The sequence below is a fragment of the Octopus bimaculoides genome, chromosome 3, assembly GCF_001194135.2.
Source record: "Octopus bimaculoides isolate UCB-OBI-ISO-001 chromosome 3, ASM119413v2, whole genome shotgun sequence".
NCBI lineage: Eukaryota > Metazoa > Mollusca > Cephalopoda > Octopoda > Octopodidae > Octopus > Octopus bimaculoides.
The window spans coordinates 256,058-278,591 of NC_068983.1; the positions used below are offsets into that span (position 1 = coordinate 256,058).

At 38.4% G+C, this 22,534-nt stretch overlaps 1 protein-coding gene across 1 annotated transcript in view; it reads left to right on the forward strand.

Moving 5' to 3' along the window:
* Positions 1–6: 6 nt before the first annotated feature.
* Positions 7–22,534, forward strand: part of LOC106884459 (cyclin-Y) — a 24,098-nt gene continuing 1,570 nt past the window's right edge. The window contains exons 1-7 of the mRNA XM_014935856.1: positions 7–299; positions 11,581–11,655; positions 14,829–14,872; positions 16,202–16,411; positions 17,481–17,600; positions 18,562–18,728; positions 19,725–19,887. Of these exons, the coding sequence (XP_014791342.1) occupies positions 86–299; positions 11,581–11,655; positions 14,829–14,872; positions 16,202–16,411; positions 17,481–17,600; positions 18,562–18,728; positions 19,725–19,887 (993 nt within the window). The 5' untranslated portion in view covers positions 7–85. The remainder of the gene's footprint in view (positions 300–11,580; positions 11,656–14,828; positions 14,873–16,201; positions 16,412–17,480; positions 17,601–18,561; positions 18,729–19,724; positions 19,888–22,534) is intronic.

The window sequence follows — 22,534 nt, forward strand, 5'->3', positions numbered from 1 at the left end:
CCCGTCCGCCACTTCCGACGAGAACTGAAGAAGTTTGTGTAATTTGGTCGGGAGTCGGACTGCCTGGCTAAATCGTCCTCTAGATATGGGACATAGCCAGTCATGTTGTGCCTACTCCAGTCCCAAACAGATCAGGATCGGTCAACAGAAACGGAAAGAAGACATCTACCAATCTGCCCGGACAGAAGAGACCGGGGGTTCGAGTCACGCTGGTGCGGGGGCCGCGACTGGATTGTCCAGTTCGGGACGACATCACAGTCACAGTAATTTACAACATATCAGTGATAGAGAACCTGAAGGTAGGTGTGAAGTTATCTCATCAGCTTCTTACTTTCACCGTAAATTGTTACAGACCTCACTTACACGACACTGATTAAACAAATATTTAATACATATAGAAAATATATTGTAACTGTAATTAAACATAATTAGACAGTGAAACATAGTTTATTGCCTTGTAAATAAGGGAAATATTTGCTGCCTAGAGTTAATAATAATGTTCGTTCTACTTATTAGAAACCTTCTATTAGTCATCTAACATAATTATTGTTTGTAACTTTCCGTATCTGGGTTGCTGCATAACTTGATTAACGCTGTATAAACGTTTTATTAATTAATTTAACCTTATAATTAATTTAACATAATAAACAAGAGGGCACAATCCTTAATCACATTCCCTCACGCCTAACTTACCAATTCCCAAGAAGGCAGTGGACACAAGGTTTGAGGTCAAATTGTTAAAATCCCTTAGTTCCGTTTTATTAATAAACAATTCACTTATTATTTTTATTATTATTAAAATACACCTTTTTATAAATCATATGTAAATATCTCTGTTGGTAAGTATCAAAACTGTCGGTTGTTGACTGTTTCTACTAAATATTTTCTGGCGCCTCTCAAATTGCCAACACTTCGACCTTATGACTGTTAGCCTCTCCTACCGTGACTTCCCTTCCGGACTTTGTATTTAATCCTTTGTGATCAGGGTTTCATTTGTTCGTAATTCCACTCTTCACTCAAATTAAACATCAGCTGTATCAACCTTACTCGACAACCATATTCCCTTTTCTAAGCGGGACTAGTAGGGCTGTCGTTTATGCGCGCGCGTGTGTGTGTGTGTGTATAAACGACAGCCCTACTTGTCCCTCTTATATACATACATACATACATCTCCCGATCGATCGTTTACTGTCCGTTTTATATGTATGTATATGAACTATAGGATTTTGAATGCTTTTAAAACAGTCTGAAGTGATGTGTTAAACCGTCTTCTTGGGTGATGCTGTTGGTGTCATTGAAGTCTAACTTAATTGTTTCAGGATTGGAATAATTTTTTTTTCATTTGGATTTTAAAAAAAAAATCATTGCAAGTGTATGAAAGAAGATTAGTTCAGTTTTGTAACATTGTTCTCAAAAACTTAACTCTAGTTCCTTCCTCTCCTCAATCAAAATTCCTCTGGATTAATGGTATGTGAATATATTGATTCCATAACCTGGATTTTAGGTAATATCTTGGAGACTGCTGCTATATGTTATACGTAGGTATATATGAGAGTGATGTTGTGATAAATCTACATATAAATTATATGAGGTTGATAATTGTTATAAATCTGTATGTGTAAAGATTATGAAGTTGATGTCAGGTTACACTGGGAAATTACTATTGATAGTTTAATTTCCTAAAAGAAGTCTGGATCCTAAACCTTCAGATATGTTGTTTATGCTTAGTCATTGGTCAACCCTGATCAAGAACATCTATGAACAAAGGCCTTCAATTTGTGATTTTCCCATCAGTAAGTTATCTAGTTGATATTTGTTTTTAAAGATAATTTGAGTGTAATTTGAGGAAGATTTCACTGCTATTTTAAAGAGATTCTGCGAGCCAGTGGAGGCTCCCTTGTTGGCAAGTTGTGATATTTCAATCCTCTCAGTATTGAAAGGGTTTCAAGTAATAAAGAGACCCATTTTGCTTGTTTCACATTCAAAGAAATTCCTAGCGCATCTCAGATTTTTAAGAGAAATGGAATTTTAATTCTCTTGAAATAAGAAAACTTGACATTGACAAAACTAAATTACTGACTTCTTGACAGAAAACAAAGATGAATAATATCCTTGATTGGAATACTGCTGCAATATCTGACATGGTGCTTATTGTTACAAGCATTCTAAAGGTCATTCACTTCCACACCTCTCGTCCACAGAGGAGCTATCAATTATTTCTTGGGGTCTAACTGAGCTTGTGGGAGACACTTTGTTTCTTGGGTGATCTTACTACTACTACTACTATTACATATGAAATTCTTCTTCTCTATCAGCATAAGATCCAAGTGTACATTTTGTGAACCTATCGTTTACATTAGGGATACAGTATCGAGATTCTACCTCTTCCCTTTCCTCTTCATATCATGCTACTTCCTTATTATTCTATTTTTCCATTAAAATGATGCCTCTCCACATTGAACCCTGCTTCCCCATTCGGAACATGTACTGTAATCCTTTGACTGATTCAACTATAAGAACTAGATTGTTGATAAACAGGAGATCCCGGTTTTGAACTATATTGATATAGCCTAGACAATTAGATTAAACAGAGACATTAAATTCTTTGAGCTCCTCTATGCTGAGGACCTTTTTCTTATAGCTGAACCTGTAGTGGAATTAGAAATGAAATTCCAGGTGTGGAAGCAAAACCTGAAATCAAAGGGCCTAAAGGTTAACTTAGCAAAGACTGAAGTTCTAGTTAGCAAGAAAACAGACAAATCCTTCAAGAAAATGGCCCTGTTCAATTTGTAGTAAAGTTTTTGGTAGAAATTCCATTCAGTGTTCCTTGTGCAAACTGTGGACATGTAAGAGGTGTAGTGGAGTCACATAAGATTACCTGGGAAAGTAGACTTTGTGTATGGCCAATGGACATGAACAGAACATAATAAGATTTTCTTGAGTGTTTAGGAGGATCCTTAATGGTAGCTGATAGTTTCCTAGGTGACCTAATTAGAAGTGAGGAAGATAGACTGAAAGCAGTGTAGCTAGAGTAATAATTAAGTTGAGAGAGCTATGAATGCAGAAGACATGCAAAGGCAAGACAGAGATGAAGCTTAGCCAGCTCTGCTGTATATGTCAGTGTTTGACAAAGTGCTAATGTGTTGAGAGGAAAATAAGCATGAGAAGAATTAGGTGTAGTGTGCATGAGAGAAGACATTACTGGTATGGCCATGTGGTGCATATGGGTAAGGATAGCTGCATAATGAAGTGCTAAATGTGGATGGAATCTGTAGAAAAGGGAGACCCAGAAAGACATGAGATGAAATAGTGAAGAATGACCTGGATGTTGTCTGTTATGGAAGAGATAAAAAGACCCAAGATGATTAGTGATTTATTTTTGCTGTGCTTCCGAAAGCCCGTCCATCATCATCATTGTTGTTTAACGTCTGCTTTCCATGCTGGCATGGGTTGAACAGTTTGACTGAGGGCTGGAGAGCCAGAAGGCTGTATTAGGCTCCAATCCAATCTGGCAATGTTTCTACAGCTGGATGCCCTTCCTAATGCCAACCACTCTGAGAGTGTAGTGGGTGCTTTTTATGTGCCACCAGCACGAGGGCCAGTCAGGCGGTACTGGCATTGGCCACACTTGAATGGTGCTTTTTATATTCCACCAGCTCAGGAACCAAGTCAGGCAGCACTGGCAGTGATCACGCTTGAATAGTGCTTTTTACGTTCCACCAGCATGGGTCCCAATCAGGCAAGTGCAGTTTGCTGCCCAATGATTGAAGGGTACTCTTAAATGGGCTGGTTATGCTGCACTGGCATAGGCCACGGCTATGGTCTCACTTGGCTTGCTGGATCTTCTCAAGCATAGCATATCTTCGAAGGTCTCAGTCACTTGTCATCGCCTCAGTGAGGCCCAACGTTTGAAGGTTGTGCTTCACCACCTCATCCCATGTCTTCCTGGGTCTACCTCTTCCACAGGTTCCCTTTACTGCTAGGGTGTGACACTTTTTCTCACAGCTGTTCTCATCCATATGCAACACATGACCATACCAGTGCAGTCATCTCTCTTTCACACCACATCCGATGCTTCTTATGTCCAACATTTCTCTCAGGGCGCTTACACTCTGTCGTGTATGCACACTGACATTACACATCCATCAGAGCATACTAGCTTCATTCCTTGCAAGCTTACGCATGTTCTCAGCAGTCATGGCCCATGTTTCACTGCCATGTAGCATGGCTGTTTGCACACATGTGTCATACAGTCTACTTTTTACTCTGATCGAGAGGCCCTTTGTCACCAGCAGGTAAAAATAAGAGGCCCTTTGTCACCATCTCAGTAAAAATGAAGCCATAAAAGTATATAGTTTGTATCTCTTCCCCCTGCACCCAATCTGTTCCTGATGTGTCTCTTCCCCAAACTCCTCTACCCAACACTCAGCCCTCCATCAGTCTTCTGATTATGGCTCTATTCACTCAACTCGTGTAATTATATGTGAGCGGAACTGAGCACATTTCATTTCCCACCTTTTTTGTCTTCTCACTTACCCCACTGGAACCAATTTCTTTGCCTTCTTACAACTTTTTCTGTCGGATGCCTGTTTCACCTCCATTCTTCCACTGAACACCCTCTCGTTCTGCCATTGGTAGACCCCCCCCCCCCACTATCTATGTTTGTCTCCCACTATTTCCACTTATATGTACCTCTGACCTCATCCCTGGCATCTTGTGCATACCACCCATACTCCACCTTATTTTTGCTACCCCTATTACTTCCTAACCCTAACCTCCTTAAACTGATATTCACCATTGACCACACCCACCTTCACTTGTGTTCATGATTTATTTCATCACCTCTGTCCAGCTGCTACACTCTCCTGATGATCTTACCTGTTCATTCCTCTGGACCACTTCTCTTACATTTTCCTTCCTAACTTGAGGCCATCTTCTCTCCTTTTCCACATGTGGCAGCCATATATCTCCTCCATTGCAAAACACCTGTTTCTGTCATACTTTAATCTCTCATCACATGGCATGATGCTACCTGCTCGATATTACATCACCCTCAGTTGAGAGGAATCTGGTCTTGCGAGATAGTGAAATCCCTTGTGCCAGGGCTACATAAAGAGCCCCCAGTACATTCTAAAGTGGTTGGCATTAGAGAGGGCACCCAGCTGTAGAACACCTGCCAAACCAGACATTGGAGCTTGGCACAATTCTCTGGCTTGGTAGCACTTGTCAAACCACCCAACCCATGCCAGCATGAAAAACAGACCTTAAACAACGATGATGATGATGAGCTCATTGCTAATTCTTGTTTTGTTAACAGCACTCCTGTATGATTTGCTTGATTCTCACAAATCCTTTCTTTTCTCCCAAAATTTTTAAGCACCCAGACTATAGAGAGTGGTTCCTTGTTAAATGCTCTCAGTCAGTAGGCCATTATTCTTCTGTTAGGCATAATGTCCCCTGTTCTTTGATAGTTACACAGGAAGAAGGCATCAGTGGTTGCTGTTGGACTTGAACCCAATTGGCTGCATCACCTCCATTCTGGTTCCATCCCTGATTAGCATTCTCTCTCTCTCTGCTAACTTCATGGCTTGTTCCATCAGTAATATTGCTCTTCTGTAGTTACTTCTTGCTAAAGCATCTCCTTTACCTTTCTCGTAGTTTACAATGATGTTGCTGCTTTGCCAGTCATTGATAGTAATCTCCCCCCCCTGTATTAATCAAGTAACTAACTGAAGAACCAACATTTTCTACATGGCCGGATATTTTCATTATTTTATCAGAAAACCCAGATGATCTTTCTCTGCCATAGTATCCTTAACAGCCCTTTCTTTCATATAATGGATGGTCCCTCTCTTGAGTCTACATCTGGTAAACCTCTTTCCTCCATACATTCATCACATTATTTCCATGTCTTTATCATTCCAGTGTCAGTGAGTGCCTTTATTATTCAGTAGTCACATTTTTTTTACCACACATCCTGACATCACAAAATTTTTGATTTCCAACTTTATTGTCAGGTAAACTTCTCTTTAGATACCTGAAACTGTTTCAAATACTTGAATCTCTTCAGATGTGTTGCTTATCATTCTATACTCTATTTTAACATGATGTGGCCTGTCTCTAACCATTCATGTCTCCTCTGTACTCTATTCTGCTGCCATGTGGTCTGTCTCTAACCTTTTGTGTCTCTTGTTCTCTTTTCTACCTCTGTGTGGTGCATCTTATCCTTTATGTCTCTCCTGTACTCTAGTCCACCTCCATGTGGTCTCTCCCTAACCCTTTATGTCACCACTGTACTCTATTTCATCCCATGCAGTTTGTCTTTAACCTTTCGTAACTCCTCTGCGCTCTATTTCACCTTCATTTAGTTTGTTTCTGACCCTTCATGTCTCCCCTATACCCTAACCTTTCATGCCTCCATTATGAGGGGCTGCTAAAAAGTTCCTGGCTTTGGGTAAAAGAAAATACAGGAGAAGGGTCAGTCAATCATGATTTCATCCAACCTCAGATTCCCCTCTCAGGTTCACACCCTTATTGCAGTGGTCCTTCAGTTTTTCTAATCCCTGTCAAAGAACTTGGAAGGTTGCACCTCCAACCTGGCTTTTCGTAATACCCTTAAAGCCAAGAACTTTTCAGCAGCCCCTCATAATGCCCCCCCCCCCCTTTTGCTGCCATATGGTTTGCCCCAAACCCTTCATGTCACCAATGTCCTCTTTTAGTTTCATGTGATCTGTCTCTAACCTTTCATGTCTCTACTGTACTCTATTCTGCCACTGTGGTATGTCTCTAACACTCCATGTCTTCACTGTACTCTATTCTGCCACCATGTCTTCTGTCTCTAACTGTTCACATCTCCCTTTTACTCCAGTCCACCTCCATGTGGTCTCTCTCTAACCTTTAGTGTCTGGCCTCTACTCTGTTCCACTTCTGTATGATCTGTCTCTAATCTTTCATGTTTCCCCTGTACTCTATTCTGCCTCCATGTGGCCTGCCTCAGCCTTTCATGTCCTCACTGTACTCTATTCCCTTTCCATGTGACCATCTCTTACCCTTCATGTCTCCTCTGTATTCCATTCCAACCCCACCCCTACATTATGTGTCTCTTGATGTAGATTCTAAGTTTCTCTGGAGTCTTACATGTTTTTATTCTTCTTGTTTTGATAAAAGAAGTACCAGTAACATGTTTGGGTCACTTCAATTAATTATATTCTCTTATTTACACACTTTGATTTCTGCCTCTCAAACCCCCTTTGTGAGTTACTGCAGGGAGTGGGGTAAGGAGCATTCAATTTTTTGCTCTACGATTTAGTTTATAATCTGTTTCTAATTTGTCAATTGTAATAATTCGTATGAAACTTAAAGGTAGTGCTGTAAGAAATAATAATGACCAAGCCCTCCTATTCATTGTAGCCTGTGAAAATAAAGTGTTTGTATTCATCACAGTTGACAATTGACATATTTATATTCAATGACAGCATAGATCACAGAAATGCTCTATGTAATAGTGTTGACATAATTATCTTGGTACAACTGTCAGTTATTTCATAGAATTGTGGTTCCAGATTGCTGAGCACAACATATTTCACAGTAAAGATTGTTGTTTGCAGTCCTCTGTACTTCAGTTGTTGGGTTTTCAACATACGACACACAGACATTAAACTGTTGCTGCACCTTATCTCTTTCTTGCCAGGACGAATCTTTAAGTTCAGCATTTCTGCTAACAACATATATTGTCAACCTTTTTCTCTATTCGTTATTATTTTGGTATTTCACTTATTGTTGCTTTTCATGTGTCTGTTTATCTGTTTGTCCTCCCTTTCTCTCCGTATATATGTGTGTGTGTGTGTGTACGCATGTGTCTTCAGTATGTTTTACCCATTGTGGCTAAAACCAAACTCAACATCTCTACACTCACTCCTAGTTACTATATCATCAAGCTAACAGAAGCTGTCTACTTTGTCTAGTAAATTATCTGAACGGTTCTTGAACTTTATTTCCTGTTAGCTACTCCTTATTATATATACAAATCTATTATTTCTGAAGCCTTGCTACTATGTTGACTACTCTTTATTATAAGAGTTACTCAACCATGAAACAGCTATGCCTCTTGTGTCTTCTGGTATCACTTCAAATATGGTAGCATTTACGTGTCTCTCTTTTAAATTGATTAAAGAATTACATCTGACACTGTCTATCATAATAGTTTCATCAATTTCAAATTTATTGAGCACCTACTTAAAATACAGCAGGTGGAGCATACAGTTTCCACATTCTAACAAAGTGTTCTTAATGTGGTAAGAAGTTTAAGTAATGGACTTGGAGGTTCTCAAGTATTTCCCAGCAACCCTGAATCCAGGCCTTTATCTTACCAGACTAGAGTTTTGGTTCCTTTATATTGGGCCTAACATAATATATCAACTACAAGGTTGTACAACTTTTAATAATGCTTTAAATCATAAGAATCTTTATGTGAAACTACCGTCTGTTTGTCTCTCTGTCTCTCTGCAGCAAAAGACCTGTTCTAACCCCTTCTCGTACTTTTCACCTCGTAGCATAAAGCTGCCCCCTTCAGGTTTGTAGTCTTGAAAGTTGCTTGGAACAACTATGGGGACACATAGAAAGCATCCAGTACACACTGAAGTGGTTGGTATTAGGGAAGGCATCGAGCCAGTAGAAACCATGCCAAAGCAGACACTGGAGCACAATGCATTCGTTGAGCAACCCGTCAGATCCTGTGAAACTGTCCAACCCATGTCAACATGGACATTAAATGATTTAGTGATTTTTGTGTGTATGCATTTATATATATATATATATATATATATATATGTTATTATTTTTAAAACAGTTTGATTTGGCCCCATGTGACTTAAAGTTTCCTAGAAAGGATGGGAGCTGAATCAAATTGTTTTAAATAATAATATATATATATATATAACTCCTACAAATTGTGTTGAGTCCCTCTTTCTTTTATTTGTCCACTTACCCGGGTATATATATATATATATATATATATATATACATACACATACTTGCGTATGTCAAGCTAAGTGAAATCATAGTTGTGGCAGGTGCTGGTGACATGTCAAAGGCCCCTCCCCCTTGCTAGTGACATGTGGAAGGCACCCATGCCAATGACACGTGAGAGGTACTTGTGCTGGTGACACGCAAAAGGCACCCTTTTGCTGGTGACATGTAAAAGCTACAAAGTACACTCTATGAGGTGGTTGGCATGTTAGGAATGGCATCCAACTGTAGAAACCAAGCCAATACAAACTGGAGCCTGGTGCAGCTCTCTGGCTTACCAGCTCCAGTCAAACCGTCTAACAACCCATGCTAGCATGGAAAACGGATGCTAAATGATGATGATGATATATTTACAAACACACACGTACACACACGCACACACACACATATGGGTTATTATATGTGATGTGTGTTTTTGGCCCCCTCCAACTTGTCATAGTTCTATAAGCCATCAGAGAGGAGTTTTGAGACTGGCTGTCCATAGGAACCCCTATTTACTGATGTCTTTGTTCTCGTAGCTAGTTCCATAGGAAAACTAGAGAAGAAATTGCAGGAATGGAAACTAATCCTGGAATAAAGCAGCCTTAAGAAAAGAAGAATGTTTTTAGTAATTAGCAAAGCAGACAGGGCCCTGGTACTTTCAGAGAAATGGCCTTGCTTGATAGTTAATTATATGTGGTTTGAGCCTGATGAATATGTTTGAGATATTTCTCAACATACTCTCTACTCTCTTTTACTTGTTTCAGTCATTTGACTGCGGCCATGCTGGAGCACTACCTTTAGTTGAGCAAATCGACCCCAGAACTTATTCTTTGTTAAACCTAGTACTTTTTCTATCGGCTCTCTTTTTGCCGAACCGCTAAGTTATGGGGACGCAAACACACCAGCATCGGTTGTCAAGCGATGGTGGGGGGACAAACACAGACACACACACACACACACACACACATATATATATATATATATATATATATATATATATATACATACATACATACATACATATATATATACGATGGGCTTCTTTCACTTTCCGTCTACCAAATCCACTCACAAGGCTTTGGTCGGCCCGAGGCTATAATAGAAGACACTTGCCCAAGGTGCCACGCAGTGGGACTGAGTCCGGAACCATGTGTTTGGTAAGCAAGCTACTTACCACACAGCCGCTCCTACGCCATATGAAACTATTAGTAGCATTTAAAGACATGCATTGTGTCCTTTAAATAAATAATACCTGGGATAGGGTACAGCACCATTGTGTACCTGAAAAGAAAGCTTGCATTTGGTAGAACTCATAAACAAACAGTCAATAGCCTTCAATCTGCATACACTACACCATCATTTTATGCGCTGAATAAGCACTACATTGCATAGGAGATAAACCCTAAATAAGGATGGATGAGCATTAAACCATTGGAGGGGTTCAGGGGAAAGACATCCAATAGAGGTGAGAGGATTAAGACTTCCGGTTCAGGTGGTGGGGGTGGCGGGGTGGGGGGCACACAGCAAAACAGCAAACACTCTGGTTGCCAATGTGAAAGAATAGTAATAATAATAATAATAACGAGATAGATTTAGACATTTGCATTCTTAACTAGAGCCATAACCAAGAGTTTTTGGTCAGCCAAACTGTGACAAAATTAGATAAAAGAATGAATAGAGTGTAAAAAAGAGGGAGAAAGGGAGAGAGTTGGATTGAGTGTAAGGATCTTAAGTTTTTTCTCTAAACATACAGCATTGAAGATGAAACTGTATTTACACAGATAGATATTGAAATGAAATAATAAAGTAATTATAATTTGTGCTGTAAAAGAGGTTTTGGATGTGTGCTAGGTTGGAAAACAAATTTGCTTATCTGAACATCTTCTGTTTTTACTCCGTGTGGCAGGAGAGAGAAAGGGTGTGTCTATAGAGTGTGTGTATATGTGTATGTGTGCACATAGACACACACACACATTAACCATAGGTGCACAAAACAGCATTAAGGGGACAGTTTTGAAGGTTGGGTAGAAAATGTTGAGAATTTCTCTGTTTGTATAACCTTGTTTGAGAAATGGAGAGAAGAAAGATTGTGCAAAGAAATGTGTTTCCACACATGAGAAGAATATTGAGAAGAATTTTGTCTCAAGACTGTTTATGCAGTGAAAGGTTTTCTCATGTCTAAATGTTCATGAGCACATTAAATATGATTGCCACACACACACACACACAAACTGTGTTAAGAAGGTAGAAATGATGACAAAACAGATATTGGAGCTCAACACAGTCCTCTTGTTCGTCAGTTCTTATTGAATCATCCAACCCATGGTAGCATGGGAAAAAAAGGGGTTGTTAAATGATGATAATGATATGTGGATATAGTAAATGTGTTTGTATGTAGCATGTATCTTCAAATATAAGTTTATGCAGATTGATATATATGTTTATCAATATTATTTCTTGATTAACAGATATTGTGTGCTTTTACATGACTAGAATAGATGTTCCCTGCTGAAATTTCTGTAGTTATTTACTGTTTTATCAAATATTTAAATGGTTTCCTTTCCATTGCAGATATTGATGGCGATCCATCAAACAATCCAACAACCAGAACCCTATTTCTAACACGTTCCAAGACCAACTTCAAAAGTAAGCTCGTTTTGTCTTTCTTCTTTTGTTTGTATCTATGATGATGATGTGTGTCTTTATTTTGGTTTGTATCTATGATAGGCAAATACTTCATTATTGTTGACAGCAAGAAACCTGTTTTCAGCAAATTTGTAGAGTGTGAGATCACATTAAGGAGTGACACAGGAGAGCATGAGGTCCCCAGTGGACCTGGCTTCACAAATAGTTGACTGATGGGGAAGTAGAAAAATATTCAGTACATTGGAGATGGTTGTTGTTAATGGTTGTTTATATTATGTTTAAGATGTTGGAAGTGATAGTTAGGATTAGGGTTGTCAAAGGGATTGCTTTTGTTGGCATTGGTTAGTGAGAATTTTGGCCAGTTAGCTGACTTGAAGAACCAAATAGCCCTGGCAGTGGAGTGGGGGTTATATAGTATGGGAATATTTAGTGGTTAGCAAATGGATGACTTGATTGATATAAATGCAAGTAATGATTTGGGAGAGATTGGGTTTGGAGGTGAGAAAAAGACTGTTTGCGTATTGGTCCAGCATAGGAATAAGAGAGAAATTGTTGGAGAGAGTTGAGGATTTTAACTTTCACAACATGTTTCTGTTGTAGTCCCACATGTTAACCTCCACAGCACTTCACTAATTCAATCTGAAATAAATTCAAACGTTTGTTCATAGAAACCCTGTTTTTTTTTTCTGGCAGGAAACAGTTTTAATGATGCTAAACAGAAGGCAGTGTTTGTCATGCTTCAGAGGAAAACAGATCAGCGATTTCATACATGGGGATTGTTTTGTCGTACAAAATCACACCATATTACTTGATTGAGAAGACACTCAATCCTTTGAGATCCTTTTAGCTTTGGTTTAATGGGGGTCCAGCTAAAAAAAAAAAAAAAAAAAAAAAAAAGCATTGATAAATTCACCTCCTTTGGCTCACCATTACAACTAATTGGGAGGCCCTTAGTGGCTGCTTGACCTGTTACAAATAGTGGCCAAATTCCATTTAAATTAGGTTTGTGACATGTTATTGCATGCAAGAAGATTGAATGTAAGAATGATCTAAATTCAAATGATCTCAACATCGGAATACCTAAAGTTTGAAAGACCAGATGCTCAGAACACGAAATTTTGAAATATTTTAGAGGAAAATATAATGACGGGTTTAAAAAACATCATTTCTTTACAATTTTAAAATGCTACCTGCTCACCACCTTAATAATAATAATAATAATAATAATATTAATAATAATATTAATAATATTAATAATAATATTAATAATAATAATAATAATATACATGGTTCCGGGTTCAGTCTCACCGCGTGGTACCTTGGGCAAGTGTCTTCTGACCAAAGCCTCGTGAGTGGATTTGGTCGCCGAAAACTGAAAGAAGCCCGTCATGTATATGTATATGTGTGTGTGTGTGTGTTTGTGTGTGTGTGTTTGTTCCCCCAGCATCGCTTGACAACCGATGCTGGTGTGTTTACGTCCTCGTAACTTAGCGGTTCGGCAAAACAGACTGATAGAATAAGTACTAGGCTTACAAAGAATAAGTCATGGAGTCGATTTGATTGACTAAAGGCAGTGCTCCAGCATGGCCACTGTGAAATGACTGAAACGAGTAAAAGAGTAATAATAATAATAGAAATGTCTTATATGTGGTGAGGCATAAGATTGAAATTTGTGAAAACTTCATCGTTGAATACTTTGTTCTTTAAATTCTTTTGTTATTTACTATTTTGCTTTTCTTTTTCATTTTCCGTCTTTTGTACAATGATGACATTTTCTCTCCACCATCATGAGAGCATCTTAAAAGATTAACAAGTTGAATTTTAATGCGTTTGTGCTTTGCTTATCTCCCTTTACCGTCACTCTTTCACTTGATAAAAGCAACAAATTCAGTCTTTCAGTTGTTTGAATTGTTTACATTTGTTCATCATCATCATCATCATCTAGAGAAAAGAAGAAAACTTTTCAATAAACGAGAGAATTTAAAAAGAAACAGATATATTCAGTAAATAGACCATTCCAGCTTTTGTTTGTCTTCGATAATATCATATTCTTGCCATACAATTTTGTTGTTTGTAAGTAGATGGGTTACACCATACCTTGCTTGCCTTTGTTGCTTTCAAGTACCTTATAAAAGTAGATGTTTTAATAAACATCCCTTTAAAACCATAAATGAATGCATTTTAAGATTTTTTGGCACATGCTTTTTTTCCCTAATGTTATCATCATCGTCATTTTAACGTCTTCTTTTTGGTGCTTGTGTTGGCCAAACGGAATTTGTTGAGCCAGATTTTCTATGACTGGATGCCCCTTTTTGTTTTCAGCCCTTACCTGTTTGAAAAGGGTGGGGTGGGAGTGGGGGTGATATTTCTACATGGATGGATATGTTTTCATGGATGGTTGAAAATGATTGATACTGTTTGTACAATAGTGACACTTGATCTACAACCATCATGTGATGTGAAGACAAGCAGACACACCCATACACATATAAATTGCTTCTTTCAGCTTTTATCTACCTAATCCACTCACAAGACTCTGGTTGGTCCAAGGCTATAATAGAAAGCACTTGCCCAAAGTGCCATACTATGGAATTGAACCTGAAGCAAAGTAGTTGGGAAGCAGACTTCTCTTAAGCACACAGCCATGCCAGGACGTATATTTGAAGAAACAAGAGATTAGTGACTCAAAGCATTTGGTCTTTCAAGCTTTTGGTTTCTATTTTTAGGTCATTTAATTTCAGCCCTTCCAAGTTTGACTTACTTGTTTGGTGTTCGGCACCCATTCAAACCACATTTTCCTGATAATGTAGTTTTTTTCTCAATCTGCAGACATTACTATATTTTTCACCCTACCATGTCCTCTACATCCCTCTCTCAGCTGAGCTATTCTAGTCTTGCAGACACCTGTGCTGGTATCACATGAACGTGCCCATGCTGGAGACATGTAAAAACTGCTAGTTCACTCTGGAAAGTGGTTGGTGTGAGGAAGGGCATAGAAACCTTGTCAGAATAGACAAATGACGCCCTGGCAGCTCTCCAGCCTTGGAAGCTCGTGTCAAACTGTTCAACTCCTGCCAGCATGGAACACGAACGTTAAATGATGATGATGATGATGATGATGTGCTCATTAGAGCAAATATCATTGCCTCAGTAATTATATTTTCTATTTACAGATAATAAAATTCGCCGAAGAAGCCAGTACGATCTTCATCACCACGTAACTATATATGTTTTCTACATTGATCTAACAATAGTCAGTTTGTAGTACATTAGCTGGAGGTAATAGTGTGGACTAACGTCCCCTTTAAACTGATTTATTTCTCTATAATTAATTAAAGCAATTACTAGCCAAACTTGTTTTATTATTTCACTCATAATAGTTCTTCATTGCAGTTTTAACTTTTTAAATTTCGATCCAGAGTTTCCTTTGTTCTGGTTCTGAAAGAAAAATAAATTTAGAATTGTTTGAGTCATTCGTATTTAAAGGGTCAACATTTTTGATACCCACCTGCCTGGGATGACTCGTTATAACTTCCTGTTTTAAAGAGGTCTGAATTAAAAGCTTCCATCAAAATTTCATGTTAATTTATGTTCCAGACACAAACCTAATAAAGACAATGTTATTTTACTAAATTCTTCATTATTTTCAAAATTTATTTATACAAAAGGTAGTTTATAGAAATATGGTAATGAGGGTTTGACAGAATTCATTTTAAACTAGGATTCAAAATCTTTGAGAATTAATATAAACATTAGAAGGTTAAAACTGAAATTAGTTTTCGTGTTTCACATATCTTTTTTTCTGTGTCATTTGGTTTCATTATAATATCTAATGTGGTGTGTATCCTTGTAATATACTGGGGCCTGACTCACACTCCCTCCCTCCTTTTTTCTATTAAGTCTTCCTCCCCCCAAAAGAAATTATTAAACATTTACAGCCAATCATAACTTTCTTCTAAATATATTTCTGACACTCAAAATAATTATTTACATTTTGTAAATGTCTGATTATCAACCCCCATCCCCCCCACCAGTAGCAAACCTACTCACTTCTCTGTCTATCTGCCCATTGTTCTATCTATAATATATATATATAGGGGCAGAATTCACAAAAAAAAACAAAAAAAAAAAACAAAAGAAAAACAAACAAAAGATGGAGACAGGTGGAAGTGAAAAACAGTTAGAATCAGTCTCTTGTGAGTTACAGTAAGCTTCTTACAAGAATCTCTCTTGTTATTGGACTCAGTTAACTGAGTGGAGAGATGCAGGAAGTCCAAGATGGCTATCTGTAAGACATAGCAACTATTGATCTTGTAGTCTTGTGTAGCCCTGTGCCCTGTTGGGGCCACACCAGTGTCATCTCATCACACTCTTGTCAGTACACAATAAGTGCAGAACCCTGATGTCAGCAGATGCTTCAATAGCAAAAAAACAAAAAAAAACAAACAAACAAAAAGCCCTGTTTCCTCTAATGATGTTTGTATTAATTAAAATCAACATATGAATATTAATTACCTCCTAACATTGAGATCTTGTAATTTTCCAGAATTCAGACTATGGTCAGCTGAAGAAGTTCAGTTCCTGTTCTACAATTTTTATCGATGATTCAACTGTCAGCCAGCCCCATCTGAAGAACACAATCAAGGCGGTGGCACTGGCCATTTACTTTCACATTAAGAATCGTGATCGCAGTGGCCAAGGCAACAATGGAGCTCGCTACTTAGATATCTTCGACGAGAAATTACATCCTTTGTCTGTGAGTGACACTTACTACTTCTTTTCCATTTTGGATGAAATGCAGCTGTTCTTTGAATGGTTTCGGTTTCCACATGAATGTTTTCATATTTCCAAACCATTGTTTCTACATAATATTTCTTTCCTTTCTCTGATAAAAAAAATATTCCCATTTCTGGTTTTGGGTGCACGAAAAGTTTTAACAAACGCAGGGTGTTTGGTCTAAATTTGATGATTTAAAAAATTTTTATGTTTCCTTTTTAGTTTCATAGAGGACTAGCAGCGATCTGAACATTGGAAAAGAGTTACCTATATCATGATTTATGCTAGGTATCAAAATATTGCTGCTCAGTGCTGTGTGAACACTGTAAAGGCTGTAAGATGGGACATGAACGACAAAGATGCAGCAGAGACTACAAAGCTGTGGTCAGCAGGAAGGAAAACAAGACATTCTAACTGCATTCCCATCCCAGAATTCATCCAAAAACTGATGAACCCAGTTCAGGTGATTACATGAAGCTGCTGGAGACTGTGGTCAAACCCTGGCTGGAGTGGATTGCTACTGGATGGCCATATGTGTGGCAGCAGGATTCAGCTCCTTGCCACGCTGCTGGAAAGTAAGAAGTGGTTGTTGGACTACACCATCTCCAATGTCTGACCTCCTGATTCCATGGATTACTATGTGTGGGGTGCAGTTGAGAAAGCCACAAACCACTCTGCCTCCAACATGAAAGCTGAGCTGGTGACCAAGATCAAGGAGGTTTTTGAAAACCTTCCCAAGGACACACTGAGCTTCTGGGGCTGTTTTGATGCTATGGTGGAAACTTAGAGCAGCTTCTTTGAATAAACTCTTATCTCCCAGCCATAATTGAGTTAATATTTTTTGATTTAAAAAAAAAAAAAATTTTAATTTTTGGATGGGATATTGTGTTTTCTTTTCCTTTTACACAAACTGTCAAATTTAGCCCAAATGCCCTGTAATTTGTCATTCAAGTGACTGTCCCACTTTTGCTTTCTAGTTTTCAGCTAAATAGATTTTAAGCTGATCTCCAAACCATATTATTTTGCATAATTCTTTGTTTTTTCAACAGAAAGAAGCTGTTCCCTCTGATTATGACAAAAGAGACCCAGAACACAAGACAATTTATCGGTTTGTGCGGACCCTTTTTACCGCTGCCCAGTTGACTGCTGAATGTGCTATAGTTACTTTGGTAAGTGGGGCTTTCATTCTACCTCACTGTAGCCCTGATCAAGTAGAACTCTTTCGTGTGTAGGGGTGTGATTGAGAAGACTCAGCAACTAAAGTGAGATCGCAGCGACGCATGTCCGGCCCTGTTAAGAATACCCCTGATGCGTTGGGTGATATGATATGCTTGAGAAGACCTGTTGAGTCAAGTAAAACCAATATCGTAGGTGTGGCCAGTTCCCCCTGACTGGCTCTCATGCTGGTGACATGTAAAAAGCACCAACTGAACGTGGTCAATGCCAGTGCCGCCTGACTGGCTCCTGTGCTGGTGGCACATAAAAAGCACGCACTACACTCTCGGAGTGGTTGGCGTTAGGAAGGGCATCCATCTGTAGAAACATTGCCAGATCAGATTGGAGCCTGGTGCAGCCGCTGGCTCTCCAGACCTCAGTCAAACTGTCCAACCCATGCTAGCATGGAAAGCGGATGTTAAATGATGATGGTAATGATGATGACTGATAAGTCACTTGATACTTTCAAGAGATCTGTTGTTTCGGACAGGTTTTTCTTTCTTGAGGGACCCTACTGCAACATGAACCCTGCTGTTATTGTTGTAGTTGAGTGTAACGGTTTAGGGAGATTGTTTTGACTTTGTTATAAACATTGTTAGGGTTGCAGTAGGGGTTGCAGTAGAAATTTGACTGTTGCATTTGCAAATTGAGGTTGTGTAAAGATGGCTGTAGCGTTTTGAGTCTTATACACTGCAAGAAATTGGCTCACTGGTGTGTATATACGAAAGAGTGAGAGTGTCATGTAATTTCTGTTTTGTTTGTTGAGCACAGTCATGTTTGCTTCTTCTATATGTTGTCTGTGATTGACAAATCTATTGTACGCTATACATCAAGAGACTGATTTTCTGATGATATAGGAAAAGTGTTGTTATGATGATGATGATGATGATGATGATGATGATCTGTGTATTGTAGGTTTATCTTGAGAGACTTTTGACATATGCTGAGATGGATATCAGTCCCTCCAACTGGAAGAGAATTGTTTTGGGTGCTATATTATTGGCTTCCAAAGTCTGGGATGACCAAGCTGTATGGAATGTGGATTACTGCCAAATATTGAAAGATATTCAAGTGGAAGAAATGTAAGTCCCCTCAACTCTTGTGTTCTTCTAGAATTTCATTTCAATCACTGTATCAGAAATGTTGGGAGTTTGTTCAAGAAAAAGCTGTTATAAAAGATTTTGACACATAAGCCATAATTTAGATGACCTTGAAGAATGACCTTCTTTATGAAGAAGATTCTGAGAGTGGCAAAGACTTTCTAGAAACCAAAGATATCAAATCTTTGGTCTTTGAAGAATGCACCACTAATTCCTAACATTTACCATGTTAGGAATGGTAAATGAAATGGTAATGAAAAATGATTTATGAATATTTTTATGAGTTTCCTTCCATTATGGTAATTTTGCTTTGCAAAGCATGAAGTTTATGATTTTCTTTCTATTAGATATTTTATATCATTTTATTCTTTCATTTGCCTGTTTTTGTTTTTTCTACAATTTCTATGTGGCGGGAGGGACATCATTCCTATTAAGAATGGCTAAAATGGTTTGTGTATTTAGCTTTTAATGTCCTAGGATTTGAGTTTTTGCAAGAAATTTTCCCCTCAAAGAGTGCTCATTATATGTGCATGTTTGTTATATACCATGAAATATGGTAATTCTTATGACTTGGCTGGTTCCAAGTTGTTAGGAATGGTAAATGAAATGGTAACTGTTAATGGTAGAGGGGAATAAAGTGGACATCTGAAGGAAGAGGTTAATAGTATGTGTTCATGATGATAACACCCACCTAAACATCCATGTTCCAGGTTGCAGATATACCTTTTGACAAACCTGTCCAACCCAACATAAAATTGATTGATTCAATGATAATACTTCCATTATCAACAATATCTCACTGTATCAAGAAGTGTCCCCCCAATATTAAATGTTTATATTTAATAGGAAATTGTGTTTTATGGTTAAACGTATATTGTTCACACACACACACACACACACACACACACACACACACACACACACACACACACACACACATTGCTTCTATTTACCAATTTCTGGTCTGTTTCTATCAAGGAATGAACTGGAAAGATTGTTTCTAGAAATGCTGCAGTTCAACATCAATGTACCATCAAGTGTGTATGCCAAGTATTATTTTGACCTCCGAGCCCTGGCAGATGCGCATGACCTTTCTTTCCCTTTGGAAGCACTAAGTAAGGAACGGGCCCTCAAGTTAGAGGTAACTTACTGTTTTTCTTTCTTCATTTTTTACCATGATTTAGAGTTGTACACGTGTCTAAGACATCTTAAATATTCAACAATGGTTTCTTGTCTGTCTTTGATGATGATGATGATGTATATAGCTGAGATTTATTACGGAAAAGACAAGAGATTTTGTGGTGTGCATGTTTCTCCTGAATGACCCAGTACACAATGTAAAGTGGTTGGCATGTTAGGAAAGGCATTCAGCCATAGAAACCATGCCAAAGCAGACAATTGGCGTCTGGTGTGGCTCCTGGTCTTGCCAGCTCCTATTCAAATGTCCAACCCATACCAGCTTGAAAAAAAACAGGTGTTAAATGATGATGATGATGATGATGATGGTGATGAGACGTAGAGGCTGCTTAACTAATTCAATTGATAAAATTCTGGGTGATGAATTGTGATGAAGTTTTGTGAAGGATTTAGAATTAAAGAAGAGGTTTGATTTGACAGATCCTGCTTTATAGAATTTGGTTGAACTTGGATAAGGGGAGAATAGAGAATATGATGTATGGTAATTTAACAGGTCAAAGGTTGAGAAAGAAGTGGGAGTGATATTATTTGATCTCAATGAAATAATGTGGAATTGAAGGAGGAGGTTGGGTGCAGGTGTGGCTGAGTGAATAAGAAGTTTGCTTCACAACTATATGGTTTTGGGCTCAGTCCCACTGTGGCACCTAGATAGAAACTGAAAGAAGCCTGTTATATAAAGTATATGTGTGTGTACACACGTGTGTTCGTGTGTCTTGACATCATGTGATGGGTTGTAAATGTCCCTGTCATACTAGCAGTGTCATTCGTTTCTTCCAATATTCTTTGGAAATGTGTCTGGCTGTGGGGGCAGAAATTATTACCTTACTTGGAAACAGGTGAGGGTTGGTGACACAAAAGACATGCAGCCATAGAATATCTGGTTCAGTAAACTACATCCGATTAGTGCAAACATGGAAAAGTGGACGGAAAATGATGACACTACTAAGAAGCTACATAAATTCTAGTTTAGAATCTGTTGTTGTTGTTGTAATGGAGACAACTAATTAGTCATGGACAACCAGAGACGACAACAAGAGATTTATGTTGTGTCTTGTGTGACAAAAGTTGGAATTAACAAGTGTTATCCCACTTATCCGCCACTACATTGCCTATATTCTGCTTATGGTTTAGTAGAGTTATCTCGTTTAACTTTCATGACCAACCTGTCATCATTAAATTGATAAAAGTTTCACCAGTAGATTAGTTAATCCGTTAATCTCCTCTCTCTACTATACCGACTTCTGCGAGTTGCTCTCTTGTCACATCCACACCTTTCATCACTTGTAGCCATCCCTCCAGGTTCCACACTACTATGTCCAATCATTTTCCTCCTGTCCATTGACCTTTTGAATTTCCTCCTGCTTTGTCTTTTCTTGCCATCATCAGATGTTTTGCAGTGTTAATGACATCCCATTGATGCCTCTCCCACTTACTATCAAGATAATGCAAAAGATGGACCAACAGAATTACTCAGGGACACACTCTACCTGGAAAGCAAATAGTAAAGTCAGTGCTAATAATGTAGTGAAAAGCATAGTTTACTTACAGTCACGCTGGTGATGAAACAATAATGAAATAATTGGTCAAGACAATTTTAATTAAAATCATTAATTAATTGTGCTCGATGAAAATAGAGGAGTGAGTGTGATGTTTGGCAGGACAATAACATTGGACATGTTTCTGTATTATTAAACCTCATCAACAAAGCAATCTTTTCCAGTACAAGCTCTGATTTTGCCATTTGTAGACATGATTTATGAATGACTAAGCCAGCAGTTTCACGTATAAACATCAATGTTGATTTGTAAACATGTCTTGTGATGATTGACATAACAACATCTTTGTCAACAACTCCAGATATGAAAACAGAGGTTAGGGGCAGTTTGAGATGGTTCTAGCTGATAGGTCAGCAGGCTGTGTCCAGCCACAGACACCATATTTCTTGAGACAGTTTCACCAAAAAAAGAAGAAGCAACATTACATTATGTTCCTTGATTTGGCTGAGTTGTGTTCAAGCATGTAGTTATGAGTGAATAGGTTTTGAGAGCAGTTGAAGTCTTGTAGACAAGTTCTGTAAGAAACAGGGGATTTGTGACAAATTCAACGAAGAATTCAGCCTGAAGGTTGGTATTTAGCAGGACTCTGTCTTCAATCCCTTACTATTCATTATAAATCTTGAGGAATTCATAACTGTGCGTGTTTGAAGCAGTTGGCGGTAGTTTTAAATGGACAATCTGTTGAAGAATTAAAGGAAACGTTTCAAACCTGTAAGAATGGCTTAGAATCCAAAAAACAAAGACCTCATTCTTTGCAGTTAGCAAAGAATGAGTGTATCATGGAGGAAAGAAGTCAGTAGGGATCCTATGCTGTGTACTCAATGTCAGGAATGGGGGACGTCTGACAGATTCACAGAAGACAAGAAAAGTGATGGGTAAAGAGAAGTAGTTAAAGGAGTTCCAATGAAATTGAACTCGTAAACTGTTTGAGTGAATCCCTGAATACTGTAGGCAGGGTGAACCTAATCAGTGGTGCTAGGGGTGGCAGTAGTGATGTTAGAGTAGGGGGTAGAGGGGTGGTTGCAGTGATAGTAT